General features: G+C 55.7%; 5 protein-coding genes across 5 annotated transcripts; 1 reads left to right on the top strand and 4 right to left on the bottom strand.

Annotated features, from left to right (window-relative positions):
- Positions 1–386: 386 nt before the first annotated feature.
- On the bottom strand, positions 387–4,631 carry V2A60_000338 (P-loop containing nucleoside triphosphate hydrolase protein; the record flags this gene model as incomplete). Its single annotated transcript, XM_083251709.1, has 3 exons — positions 387–3,410; positions 3,462–4,116; positions 4,168–4,631. The coding sequence occupies 3 exons, from the start codon at positions 4,629–4,631 to the stop codon at positions 387–389; spliced, it is 4,143 nt and encodes a 1,380-aa protein (XP_083107835.1).
- Positions 4,632–6,564: 1,933 nt separating this feature from the next.
- On the top strand, positions 6,565–7,263 carry V2A60_000337 (polysaccharide biosynthesis domain-containing protein; the record flags this gene model as incomplete). Its single annotated transcript, XM_083251708.1, has 3 exons — positions 6,565–6,648; positions 6,781–7,090; positions 7,160–7,263. 3 exons carry the CDS (start codon positions 6,565–6,567, stop codon positions 7,261–7,263), a joined length of 498 nt encoding a protein of 165 aa, XP_083107834.1.
- A 225-nt stretch (positions 7,264–7,488) lies between these two features.
- On the bottom strand, positions 7,489–9,442 carry V2A60_000336 (major facilitator superfamily domain-containing protein; the record flags this gene model as incomplete). The annotated part of the gene is made up of 2 exons (XM_083251707.1): positions 7,489–7,567; positions 7,674–9,442. 2 exons carry the CDS (start codon positions 9,440–9,442, stop codon positions 7,489–7,491), a joined length of 1,848 nt encoding a protein of 615 aa, XP_083107833.1.
- Positions 9,443–11,118: 1,676 nt separating this feature from the next.
- V2A60_000335 (uncharacterized protein) lies at positions 11,119–11,985 on the bottom strand (the record flags this gene model as incomplete). Its single annotated transcript, XM_083251706.1, has 3 exons — positions 11,119–11,291; positions 11,520–11,668; positions 11,726–11,985. 3 exons carry the CDS (start codon positions 11,983–11,985, stop codon positions 11,119–11,121), a joined length of 582 nt encoding a protein of 193 aa, XP_083107832.1.
- Positions 11,986–12,304: 319 nt separating this feature from the next.
- On the bottom strand, positions 12,305–13,503 carry V2A60_000334 (DUF1769 domain-containing protein; the record flags this gene model as incomplete). Its single annotated transcript, XM_083251705.1, has 2 exons — positions 12,305–12,572; positions 12,767–13,503. 2 exons carry the CDS (start codon positions 13,501–13,503, stop codon positions 12,305–12,307), a joined length of 1,005 nt encoding a protein of 334 aa, XP_083107831.1.
- Positions 13,504–13,907: the final 404 nt, after the last annotated feature.

Here is a 13,907-nt window from a genome sequence, read left to right as displayed (position 1 = left end):
TTTTTTTTCCTCATTGTTGGCTGCGCGGCTCGTCGTTTTTGCGCTCTCCTTTGGCTTTGCATCCTGACGACGTATGAAGCAAGAAAAAACTGCTGTACATATAGATTTCTACCATTCACACACAACATATACAGACATATAATGACGGATTTTTATCGGATTTTGATTTTCACAAACGACCGAAAGACGGTCCCAAGTTGAAGTATAGTGATGGATTTCAGATCATTGGCATATATTTTGAACCAACAGAAGAGAAGACTTTGTGGACCACAAACACAACAACAAACATGGCACGAAGCTATCAAGAAATAGACGCTAAAAAGATATCCCCTTCTCCTCCTCCTTGTGCTCCTCCCAAAGAAAAAAAAAGGCCCCTTACCACTCACTCAATCACCGTGGCTCTGCCGTACCAGCCGTCGAAACGCGTCGCCGCTGAACCACAAGTCCTCAAACGCACCCTGCTCGACGGCGCGGCCGCCCTCCATGACGACGACGACGTCGGCGACGCGCATCATCTCGACGTTGTGCGTGGCGACGACGACGGCGGCGGGCGTCCTCTCGACGCGCCAGCGCGCGACCAGCTCGGCGACGGCAGACCGGACGGCGGCCGCGCTGTCGGCGTCGAGCGCGCTGGTCGGCTCGTCCATGACGAGCAGCGAGGGGCGGCGGGCCAGCGCGCGCGCGACGGTGACGCGCTGAGCCTGCCCGCCCGACAGCGACACGGCCCCGCCGCCGCCGCCGCCCTCGCCGAGGAGCGTGTCGTAGCCGTGCGGCAGCGAGAGGATCAGGTCGTCGATGCCGGCTTCGCGCGCGGCGGCGCGCAGGTTTGCGCGGTGCCGCAGCGGCGAGTCCGCGGGCAGGCCGTACGCGATGTTGTCGGCAACCGAGGCCGGGAACAGAAAGGGCCGCTGCGGCACGTACCCGACGCCGGCCCGGAGCTGCCGCGGGTCCATGGCCGTCCACGGCGTATCGGCGTAGGTAAGGGACGTGTCCGGGGACGAAGACGACGACGGTGACGAGAAAGATGGGCGGTGCAGGCCGAGCAGGAGCGTGAGAAGCGTCGACTTACCGCCGCCGGACGCGCCGACGAGCACGGTGCACCGGCCCGGCAGGATGTCGAGCGTGACGCCCGCGAGGGTGGCGCGGCCGCCCTGGCGAGGGTAGGCGAAGGCGAGGTCGCGCATGCGGATCGGCAGCAGAGTCGCCCGACCCGCCGCGGGCGAGTCGCCGGCAGGAGGCAGCTCGCCGGCGGGCAGGTCGTGGTAGGCGAGGACGCGCGCCGCCGCCGCCGTGGTCAGCGTGATCTGCGGCATGGTGCTGAGCAGCTCCGTGGCGGTGCCGAAGCTGAAGAGGAGCAGGTTCAGGACCTGCAGCACGCCGTCCGCGGACGGCGCGGCCTCGTCGCGGCGCGTCAGGAGCCGCGCGCCGTAGTAGAAGACGAGCGACGTCAGGCCGTAGCTAAAGGCCTGGTAGAGCCCGAACAGGGGGCAGGTGCGCAGCGCGCGCTGGGTGCCGAGTGCGAGGCACCGGGCGGCGGCCTGGGCGAGCCTGCTCGCAAAGTGCCGCTCCAGGGCGCAGTGGGCAATCGTGCGGGCCGACGAGAGCACCTCGGCGAGCACCTGGCCTGCCTGCTCGGCCGCGTCGGCGCAGCGCGCCTCCCACCGCTTGCCTATGCGCGTGTACGTCCTGAGGACCAGCACCACCAGCGGCAGCGGCGCGAGCGCGACCAGGCTCAGGTCCCAGCAGACGACGAGCGCCCACGCCACCGACGCGGACACCATGGTGGCGACGGCGATGATGTTGGGCAGGAAGCGCCCGACCAGGTTGCGCATCTCCTCCGCGTGCACGTTGAACGCCTCCGCGACGCGGGCCTGCGAGTTCGCCTCGTCGGCGAACCAGGACTTGGGCTGGTGCAGGATGCGCTGCAGGGCGCGCCGGCGGACAGCGTTGACCCAGGCCTGCGCGGACGCCTCGAGGAGGTAGCGTCCGGCTCCCGTGCAGATGCCGTCGACGACGGCGACGACGAGGAGGTACAGCGCCCATTGCCTGCCCTCGCCGCTCCTGTCGCCCACCGACCACATGACCGCCAGCAGCCTCGCCAGGCAAAAGGCAAAGGCCGGTGTGGTCAGAGCGCCAATCATGGTCGTGGCGACGCCGAGGGCAAGACATCCGGTCTGCAGCCCGTTGAGAGCTGGCACGACAGTACCGAGGATGCTGAAGAATGACATGTCCTGCGACGTTGGGCGGCGTCCCCCGAACAACACACCAAGATCAGCAACGTGCCACCTCTTCTTTTTCTGCTTCTTGAGTGGTGATGACGCTTCGCTCGAATTGGACATGGTCTCCGATTCTGGCAAAGGCTCGAGCGGAGGTAGCGGGAGAGGCTCGACATTCAAGTCACGAGCGGTTCTGTAGGACGTCGGCTGAAATGCTCTATTCATGAGAAACGAGGTGCGGGCCAAATCAAGAGTCTGCACATCGACAGACCGTCTGGAGCCTGGCATCATAGAAAGCCTTGAAGAGAGCACTGAGGGGCGATGACAGTAGATGCTGTTACATCTAGATGAATTCGCGCTCATGAGCCACGTCTGGGCTTGCATTGCCGATCGCCGATCCTTCCGACCGCCGATGTTTGTAGTAGTTACCGTATGGGGCGGGACGACGCTGATTTCGACCTGTGCAGCGCTTCCATCGACAACCTCGCTCAGAGCCTCGGCGAGGAAGACGCCAACATCTGCACTTTCCAGATCCCGTTTAAATCCGCACTGCATGACCGCTCCCTTCTCCAATACGTACATGAACTCATCATCGCGAATACTGTCGAGGTCGTGTGAGATGATGACTGTCGTCCTGCCTCGCCTCCACTCTCTGATCTCATTCATGATTGCTTCTCTGCTGCACGGATCCAGTGCCGACGTGGGTTCGTCCAGAAGCAGCACCGGGGGGTTTCTCAGGTAAGCCCGAGCGAGCGCAACCCTTTGTCGTTGACCGCCGCTGAGAGGGCAATCTTTGCCGCCAACTACGGTATGGATACCACCACTCAAAGTCGCAATGGTAGAATCGAGGCCAAACTTTCGGCATGCCTCGAGAACTTCTTGATGAGTGGCCGTGGGCGGATCAGTATGTCCAAACATGACATTTCGAAACAATGTGTCGTTGAAAATAACGGGTGTTTGCTCCAGAAGCATAATGTGCTGTTGTACCCACTGCAACTGGATTTGCTTAATAGGCACCCCGTCGATATATATGCCATCGCTGACCGTGTCATAGGTTCTTGAGACAAGGCTAGCAATCGTGCTTTTTCCGGATCCGCTGTGGCCAACGAGAAAGGTGAGTTCTGCCGCCGGAATAGATAGCGAACATTTATCGAGACACTTGGTTGATGGGGCAGATGGATATGAAAAGCTAACCTGTTGAAGGTGTTAGTGTTTGCAGTTCATTTGTTTTGGTCTAAACCTTACTTCTTTCACGTCAATTGCGCCAACAAAGTAGCCAGGTCGGATTGCGCTGATGCCGTCATCGGTGGCCATTCTCACTTCGGCTTGCAAAGCTTCCAACACCTGACCGGCACTCATTCCGCGCTGGAACACCAGCCAGTTTGGTAATAACGACTCTACTCCTTGCAGTGCGGAGAGAACGGCATAAAATGTGGTCAGGATGTTTCCTGGGCGCTCGCCTTGCTGTACTAGACTCAGCCCGTACCAGAACCCAACGGCAAACATGGCCACGGCCCAAAAGGTAGTGTATCCGATTTGAATGCAGTTATAGCGAGCTTGAACGCGGTAGTGCTTGGCAGCTCGATCAGTGTGCGTCGCGTACTTGCTGATCTCGCAAGCGTATCCATCGCAGAGCTTAACAATGTCGATACCACCAAGCGATCCTGCGAGCACTGTTGCTGCAGTGTCTAGTTCTGATGTTTGAGATGTAATAGCTGGCTGAATCTTCCGGTTCGTCAGCACCAGCACCACGACAGACGGCGGCAAGGTAGCGAGCAGAACGAGCGTCAGTCTCCACGACGAATGAAGGGCAACAGCCAGCGAAGCAAAGGCCGTGAGGGTATCCACGGCTAGGTATCCAAGAACTTGGGATGTGGCTAGTTCAATCTCGTGAGTTTTCCTATCATCGTCTTTAGCACGTCGCCGGTGTCGAGTTCAAGAAGCAGCTCACCTTTGAACAGAGGCTACCAAACCGGTAATGCCATGCGGTAGAGAGTCAATCCAGGCCCTTTGCATACTCATCAGCGCTGGGAAAAGGGCTTGACGGATTCTCTTGCCCTGCAACTGGCCAAACATGATCCAAAATGCCAAGAATGCCGAGTTGATGGCCCATTGGGCGACTCCCATTGTGACTAGTACGATACAGTATCGCGACACAGTGGACAAAGCCACTGACACATTAATTCTGTCATTGCCAATGTCGGTGATTGTATCGAATACTCTTCCCAGAATAATAGATAGAGTAGTGCGGAGCGCGGCCGTGCCAGCAGACGATATGCCCGCCGCGCAGAGAGTACAGAGGTGGTGTCTCGTGGTAAACGCAAAAAGGTGTTTCCATTTTGGCCGCTCGTCGAGAAGCGCCGTGACGAACGCGGGCTGATCGTTTAGATCAATGTCGTTCTTTGGCTCCTTCATCTTGGAGGACGATTTGGCGCAGCATCAGCGTTGAAGCGCGTAACATGAGCGTCGTGGAAAGCCATGGTCAAGAAGTCTTGGGCTGAAGCGCCGCCGGTAGGGCGGGCAGACCCGTCACAACCAACTCGTCTTCTCCATGGGGTAAGAGGATCAGATAGCCCGTCACTTCTTCTCGCGGCTTGGTCTCGTGAGTAAAGGTGACTGTACCCCGAGTGTTCCGCGCGCGCGCTGAAAAGTTGTTTGTTCTCGATGGCGTTGCTTGCTATTGTCCTACGCTCGGGCCAGCCAGGGCCAAGGAAGCCCGTATCCGAGACACGACACAGTTCGCATGGCCAACTGGGGTTAGCCGTAATTTCACAAAGAAACTCGTGTAGATATACTGAATAGTTGCGAAAATTGCTAGGGGGTTTATAGGCATATCTTGTTCAGCCGGCAAGCGACATGAAATGCAGCCATCCAAGACGGTGTGACACACGGCATCAAGGTTCTTTCGCAGGGCGGCAAGCGGGTTTTACAAAATAACTCATAACATTATTCTTTTAGTACTCAGTAAGGGCAGATCCACTATGTGCACACTAGAGGCGGGAGATCATCCTGTGTGTGCTTTTGCACATCCATTCTGGTAATAACCCCGTGCCGTTCCGTAGGTGGTGGTGATATGGACCCGGCTTCTTTGAAGGCTGGCCAAAGCGTACTATCCCCAAATCTCTCTGTCCCGTCCACCGTGGAGACGCAGGTTCAAACATCGACGCTCGAAGGACTCGGCAGCGGTTGGAATTGGGAGGTTTTGTTTGGGACAGTAAAAAAAAGCTCGAGTCAGGTGTGCCGCTGAATGCTGCAGGTCGGGCGTCGAGGCAGATTCTCAGTACTGTCGCGTCGTCGGGCAGAAAGAGACAGTGCCACTATCCTACTAGGTACTACGCACCGTCTGCAACATCGCATTGCGGGCGACCCCAACTGATGCAGCGCAATGACCAGGTGGAATTTGCGAGCCCATGCTGCTCGATTACGTGCATGACGAAATGAGATGCAGCTGTGGGATATAGCACTGGTTGAGCAGATCGAACAAGCTCAGAACAAGATACAAACTCGACGAAGAAATAAAGTTGAAGTCCAGAAGCATTCACTTCGTGACAATGTTCAACGTAGTTCAACATAGAACCAAGTTTCAAATGATAACCGAAGTTTAATCAAACATCAAGACTTTACTAAACAAACAAGCTGGGCAAACAAGTTGAACAGCTAAAAGTACTAGTCACAAACACCAACACCAACACACCCAGCTATCCGGACGCCAACACTGACACAGGAACTAGTTCTACCAAAAATGGGAATTTGATGCTCGTATCATGTCATGCTATTAGCGTACTGATTGAGCTCCCTGGTGATTCGCTGCCACTGCGTCGAGATGGAGCCAGTGCGTCGCGCTCTTCGCAAGTCGGAAATTTATCAGAATTGAAATGAGTCTCGGGACAAATTATTATTAGCACTAATAATACACAATTTAAAAAAAAAACCGCCTTGACTTGAGAAATATACTACGGATTCTAATTTACCACAGTTGACAGCTTCGCGGCAATAACCGACACACTTTCATAATACTACAACATTAGCATTTACCAAATCATTGATTCGGCTAAGCAATCTCTATCAGGATTCTTTCTTAGCCTTAATTCAACTTATTGATGTCTTGACTCACCAGTTGTTAAATTGGCGGACAGCAGCACCCTGATGCTACGCGGGGAATCGAGAAGCTTCCCGTAACCGTACAGTGCAGCACAGTATCGCACTGTAGAGATGGCATCTCCCCCTCCATCCATCCCACCAACGCGACTCGGCTCGAGCCCCACGTCCAGATTTTGCGACTTTCAAGATTTTGGCATTTAATCATCCAGCGTTCATTACTCACAATACTACGAGATCACATAAAATCATGGATCCTATGGAGAGCATGTCCGTGTCCGGGGGACGTGTCCCCGCGGGCTTCAACGCCGACGAAGCCGGCAACATGGAAGATGTAGGTTGCTCAAGAAAAAAAAAAACCTTTTGTCCAGGAGGGGCATGATGTCACTGCCGCCGCACGACAGCAATTGCCCCTCGGCCGCGCCAGAAAATGCAAGGCCGCAGTCAGGCTAACCTGGGGTAACAGATGGAGAAGCAGTTTGCTGTCAAAGCCGTGCAGCACCTGGAAACATACTGGGCCATCCTGGAGCGCGTGCGCGGCTCCGCGCTGCGCCTCACCAAGATGGACGACGACATCTACGAGCACCTCAAGACGGACTTCCCCGAGTTCGACCCCGAAGCCGTCATCAACGAGGACGAGATGAAGAGCAAAGCGGGCAAGGAGCGCTGGCGCAAGTTCCTCATGGCGTACGAGAAGAAGGTCGACGACTACAACTTTGGTACTATGCTGCGCAACAGCCCCAAGGTCGAGTACGAGCAAGATACAACCCTTTTCGGTAAGCATGAAGACGAAATTATTAGACAAGGCCTCTTTCTAGCGTGTAGCTAACTGTCGTCATTTTCAGTCCCACGTATGCAGTTTTATGCCGTCGAGATTGCCCGCAACAAGAACGGCCTAAACGACTGGATCTACGAAAAGGCCCAAGCTGAAAAAGCCAAGGGCAAATAAGAAAGTTCTGCTTGAAGATTAATTTGTACATAGGGGCATTGCATCTACAGAAGCAAGCTGGAGTTGAATAAACAAAATTTAGAGATTCACACGATTTTCCCACCTATGCAACAATTGCAGTACATCGTAATTGTGTACACCTGCTCCGATAGAACAAATGCTATAGAAGCCTCACGCTATGCAAATGTTCGAAAGAAAAGACTTCAAAAAGAAAATAGAAAGCATCTACCAGACAATGTCATCTGCCAAGCTGCCGTAGCCGTTTTCAACCTTTTCGCGCACTGCGCTATGACTTCTGGAGTGACTGAAAAGATGTTAGCCCAATTTCTTCGATTGCGAAAGTGACACGACATACAATTGCGATTTTGCTTCGGGAACGGATCCGCTGCCCAAAGAAGACGAGAACCCACGGAATCACCGTCAGCCCCGTCCCGATGCCACCAAGCAGACCACCGGCCGCTCGCGTGCCCAAGTTGCGGAAAAGAGGCGCGGCAATGAGCGGGAAAGCTCCGCCAAGCAGATTGCGGCAAAGGCTCTGCGAGGCCAGCGCAGAAGATGCGTAAATATGATACGTGTCGGCAAGGTAATTGAAGGTTGCGAGATAGACAGAGTATATGCCCCATAGCGCAAAGCCCAGCCCGATGGCCTGCGCGTAGGCTCGCCAACTGTCTGGGCAGAGGAATCCGATGAACAATCCGGCGGGCAAGAACATGGCCGTGACGCATGCAAAGTACAGTCTCGATTCCGGAGCCTCGGCAGGAAATCTCCGTCGCATAAGCTGCCAGAATCTGGAGTTTGTTGCACGGCCGCCTGCCTCGGGACTCTTCCACGACGGGTGTTTGAGGAGCTGTTCTTGGAAGACACCAGTGACAGTCGCCACGGCAGTCGCCGCCATCATGGAGATGTATACACGACTTGACATGTCCAAGTTTCCGTTATAGAGGAAGGGCACGACGGAAAAGGAAAGATACAGGACACCCCAAGAGAATGCCGCCCAGAGCGAAAAGCAAAAGACGACAGGCTCAGTGAAGAGTAGAGCAAAGGGCCTTCTGATCGAGGTTATGACTAGATCCTTCAAAGTTGGTCTCAGCTCGTCAGCCTTGACGACCCAGCGAATGCGACGTAGCTCCGGCAGTCGTGTTCGTGTTTCGTCTTGAGCGTCTGTGTCATCGGACTCTGAACCCCGAGGCTGGGATAACCAAACTTCGGATGAGGAGGCTACTTCAACGTTTGCCAGGGAAATCCAAACACCATGTACTCCGGACTCTTCAAGTTTGCCGTACCAGTCATTCAAAATCTTGGCTTTTCGCGTGAGCAAGACAGATGCCCGGCTCTCTTTGAAGAAGACAATGAGGAATACCAGAAGAACCACATCCATAATGACCTGGTGCCATAACGTCCACTGCCATGCTCTCGTACGGTCCTTGATAATGTTTATGAGCGCGGCCGACACGAGGGGGCCAGCACCGGTACCGAGAAGCACAGAGCCGCTGAACAGGGCCATCGGCGTGTTCCTGTCCTCCTTGCCCCAGAGATCCGCAATGACGCCTCCCACAACGGCGCTGAACACCGAAGCACCGGCCCCGACAAAGAAACGGCAGACGAGCATGCCGGCCACGTGCGGCATGACGGAGCACAGCGCCTGAAAGACGACGAAAACGCTGCCTGCCGCGATAAAGATGGGATAGCGTCCCCACGCCTCGGACAGCGGTGCCAGGGCCATTGGCGCGAAGCCGAATCCCAGGCAGAACGTGGTGATGCCCGCCATGACGGCGGTGCGGGACGTGTTGAAATCCTTGGCCATGATGCCGGCCGGAGGCGAGTAGGCGCCGGCCGTGTAAGCCGTGAGGAAGGTGGCCAGGCAGGACAGGATGAGCAGGACACTCTTCCTCGCCGGGCTCCATTCCAGCGGCGATGTGTAGGCGCGCAGGTCGGGGCATGGCGGCGGCGGCGGTACCCTGCTCCCGGGCGTTTCGCTGGGCTGCGGCGGTGCAGGCAGTGGCGTGTCAAAGTCGAGGTACAGATGGAGGATGGGCGTGTCGGTGTTTGCCGCCGACAATGAAGGTGCTTCTCTCCCTTCTTGTTTCTCCCGAGGTTGGTTCGTGACAGTGTTGATACAGGCGTCAATGTGGTGCAGTGGGAGCGCCTCCGCCGTCGTCATAGTGTGCTGCTGAACCATATCGAGCTTTTTTTTCGGCACGACAGCAACAGTCAAGCCACTCAGCAGACCGCTCGCTATGGATTCGTCTTGACAGAGCTTGGGAACATGAAGCTGAGGGACATGGTATGGGAGGTAGGGCTTTGATGTGAGAAAAGACACCAGCCCCCGGGACACTTTTAACAGTGGGTGGGTGAGAGAGACAGGCCCCTTTGGAGCGCCAGACTGGGGGACTTCAAGGCCATGACAAGGACAGCATAGTCCTTTGGATATCGGTGGCACCTCATAACTCGTAAGACGAGACTAGCAGGGTCTGTAGGGTGGGAGCGGACCAAGAGATAACCAAGCAGAGGCCGAAGAAGCTTGCCGATGCCCACATAAACCCCGGGTCGACGAAAAAGCTTGTCGGGAATAACGACCAACTTGTTTCCGGCGCTGCATTGCCTGGCACCTGGCAACGGCCTCGCCAACCGACCAGTTGGCAGACGTAATTTAGGTAGCATTTTTTTTGCAAACGGGCACCCCTTGCAAACGCCACGCCATTTGCCTGTCAGTTCCCTCCGCTGCCCGTCCCCTCTCTGCCATTCTGTCTGTCTGTCTTCTTGCCCTCAGATCATCTCCTACTCTCCCCCTCAAGAGAGATAGCTTGCCTATGTCGCCCCATTTTACGAATCGGTCGAATTTAAGCCCGATGCTGAAAAATCCGCTACAGCCATTCAGCGGATCAACACTCGCGTGCCGCTGCCTGTCTTACCTGTCCCTCCTGCACCGATGACGATCTGCTTCATCTTCTTCGCCCTTGTAGGCAGTTCAAGCAGCGCCCAAAATGCTCGTCACTCTGTGCTGATCGTGGCTTGGACGGGACTTACTGCGCTCTCCAAATGAGCCCGTTCTCGGCCAAGCCCAAGGGACCGCGATGATAAACCATGGAGTCATGTTACGTGCGCAGCGGGCCCGCTCTCACCAGGCAAGGCAAGGTCAGGGAGACATTTTGAACTAGCGAATATTGCGTGGTCTTGGCTTCGACGCCAAGCGGTCTAGCCCCCGGAAATAAAGAGAGAGGTTTTTTTTTTTTTTCTCGCCAAGTTGTCTCCTCGCACCCTCGCTCAACTCGACCGTCTCGCGAACAAGAAAGAGACAGAAAGGAAACGATCAGCAGATCCAGCGAGCCATCCGCCTGCCAATCATTGCAGGAAAAAGAGCTCCGCCAACGGGCTACCAGAAGGCTAAACGTGCACAGATTCTACCAAGCAGAAACCTTGCTACGATATCTGCCATGCTCAAGTGCCGTGTCCCGCTCGTTATTCCCGATTGTACCCATGCCAAGGAATCCCCTCGGCTGCAGTATTGTGCAAGTTCAGCACACCATAAAGTAGCTCGTCTCGGGCTCTGCCACATCACAGCATGCCTCTGACCACTCAAAAAAAGCCATGGCTGAAACAAACTAGCTCCACACACTTTGGGTAAGCAGCTGAGTATCTCGCAGACATGAGAGCACATCTTGAGAGTAGTGTGCGCATCCTGAGACAGCTTGGCTCTTCACGCAAGGTATTGTACAGATAAACGCGCTGGCATCTCACTCTCGGTGTATGTATGCACCGAGCTCGAGCAACCACTATCATGAACAAAAAGAGCCAGTCTTACAGTCCCAAACCCAGGGCCATCAACGGCAGCCATCCCGTTTTTGACCGAGCTAGTCAATGTCGCGACCGAAAAATCGGATCGGCTGGCAATTCCGCAGGCTCCTTATTGACCGGCACATAGTCATCATACTGCTTCGGTCGGTTGCTAGCGAGCTCTTTAACTGGCCCCTCGGCTTGCAACTCAGCAGTAGGACCAGCCGATCCCAGTTCGGCAAGCTCACCCTGGACTTTTCTCACTTTAGCATCCAGCCGGACCATTGTTAAGACACGTTTTCGCCGAACGTGCATCGCAAATACAGCCGCCAAGACTGCGCATATGGCTGCCCCAGCGCCAAGAGCAATTCCGGCTATCTTCCTTGCTGGCATATCACCAGCCGACCCCGCCGGAGGTGTAGGCAATGCGGTGTTGCTCTCTGTTCGCCCTGTCGATCTCAATGTAGCGGTTTGCGACGTACTTGGCTGTATTGTCGGCGGTTGGGTGAACTGGCCGCTGGCATCTCCACTGCGCCACCGGATTTCGAATGCTGGCGCGGAGAGCGTCATGTCATTGTACAGCGACGTGGCATATCTCTGATCAGATGTTTTGTCATTGCATTCGTAACCTCTACGATGAATTAGTTATGGCCTCGGCCGTTCTCTGATGAGGAACTACATCGCTTACATTGGCACGCACCGTACGGCAGTTTCATCTTTGCCGATTGGCCATCCGCCAGATGGAGCAGCGGTCTGCGTGCAGAGCGCCACGTAGCCAATAAAGCAGACGCCCGGCGAATAATATCCCCAGTTCTGCCATAGCTCCAGTCCTCCAGGAACGCTACAGCGATCAAAATCTGCCGTCAGCAGTGGCGCTGGGCAGGCCACCGGCTGCGTCGTCATGGGCACGGCATGGGCCGTGCTCGAAGCTCCTGTCGTTAATGCCATGACTTTCTTGATGCTTTTTCGAGTATATTAGTTGTCAGCCTCTCTTTGATCTGGTTGCCTCCGCTCAGTTGACATTTTTACTGATGTTTGCTGGTGCCGCCTCAAGTTTGCTTCCATCGACGGCGTCTCGATCGGGGTTTGTTGTCTTTTATGTTGGACCAAAAGTTTGGTGTAACCAGCGGCGCACACGCTCTGCGGTATATCGTGATTGATGTCATTTCATTCATCCGAGGCTGCGGCCTCACATTACAGACGCACTGGCGGTCTGAGCTGTACCATGTACGCTGGCTTGTATTACTTTATACATGTTTCTATTCCGTCAATCCACATCATCTGCGCTAGTCTCGTGATGCGGCGCACCCAACTCGTCCCGTGCCTGCTTCATCGCTGCCTCATCATCGTGGCTGTGCTCGTCGACTCCCGTCGGTTTCGTATCCGTCGCACGCGTCTCGGCCCTCGCGCCGCCCGCCGTGTGCTGCTGCGCGCCCTCCTTGAGCGTACCGTCCTCGTTGAGGTCCTCGCGCAGGAACAGACTAAATACCACTACAAGGTATACATCCCCAGTTGCCTTGTTCCGCAGCACGTATCTAAGCTGGTGTGAGCGCCTGTCGGACGACCTGAAACGGAATGGTTAAATGATGCAAGGGAGGGAGGGGCGAGAAACGTATGGCAACTGTGGACTTTTTGTCCGAAAAGAACCAGGCAAGTCTAGTCTCCCAAGGTGTGACATGGTATGGGAGCGAAAGGAAAGTTTACTAGTTAAAGCAGTTGGGCAACTCACCGCAGTGCTTGACCGTCCCAATAGTTGGCAATGCTGAGCTGGAACCCCGGTAGCCGCAGCGCCAGGTTGGCAAAGTCCAGGTACGGGTTGAAAAAGTCGAGCCCATACGTCTTTCCGTACTCGAACACAAACTTTTCCTTGTTGGCATCGTTGAGCGCCCACTTCATGCGCTCCTTGCCCGTGTCCGGCAGGCCCAGCGTCTCCCGCGCGGCCTCGTCGCCGCCCTCCTCGAACCACAGCCCGCCCTTGGTCGGGTGATGCTCGCCCGCACCCAGCTCCAGCACGTTGAAGGAGCTGAGCGCGGGCCCGTACAGGTGCGGCTTGTCGGCGTAGGCGTCGCCGTCGAGGCCCGGGTCGATCCACCACTTGACGATGCGCAGGGCCGTGTTGAACCCCGGCGGCAGCCGGTCGCGGATCGGGCGGTCAAAGTCGTTGCCAAACTGCAGGTCGGCGCCGCTGATGCCTCCAGACGAGGAGGGTGGCTGCGTCGGGGTGAAGCGGAAGGCGATGCTGTACTGGTCCTGGTTGGTCGCGTGCGGCTCGGCGGCAAAGTACGCCGAGGTGGACGGGGAGCCGGCCGGCAGCCCGTTGTAGCCCTGCACGCGGACATTGAGCTCGATCGAGGCATGGGCGCCGTCGATGCGCACCGTCTCGGGCCGGTTGACGGGCACCTCGACGTGGCGGGAGTCGTCGTAGTCGCTGCCGGCGGTGATGCGCAGAATGTACTTGTCCGCCATGGCTGACAGACCTGTATGTAATTGGTGCCTTTGGATATACCGCGGCTCAGTCTAAATCGGGGATCCTGGTCGGAAGTTGGATGAGAAAATCACAAGCAATAAAAAGGAAACGGGATGTGCGCCAGTTGAACAGGACGTTGTAAATCTTGAGATGACGTCTTCTGCTTCACTAAACGTCATGGAGCTCTCACACGGCAAAGCGGGTAAAAACGGGGGTTTGAGTAGCGCTACCACCAGGGGAAATCTTGGAGCTTTGCTACCCTATGCCAGAATAGATGTGCGAGCATACACGCTACTATACGACCAAGCCTTTAAAAAGAGAAGAAAGATCCTAGGAATTACTGATTGAATTTTATATTGTGACTGATGAGTGAAACTCAAGAGCTCTGCACAGAATTTGGAGA

Source organism: Cordyceps javanica, chromosome 1, assembly GCF_051103115.1.
Source record: "Cordyceps javanica chromosome 1, complete sequence".
Taxonomy (NCBI): Eukaryota; Fungi; Ascomycota; class Sordariomycetes; order Hypocreales; family Cordycipitaceae; genus Cordyceps; species Cordyceps javanica.
This window is presented reverse-complemented; position numbering and strand designations above follow the sequence as displayed.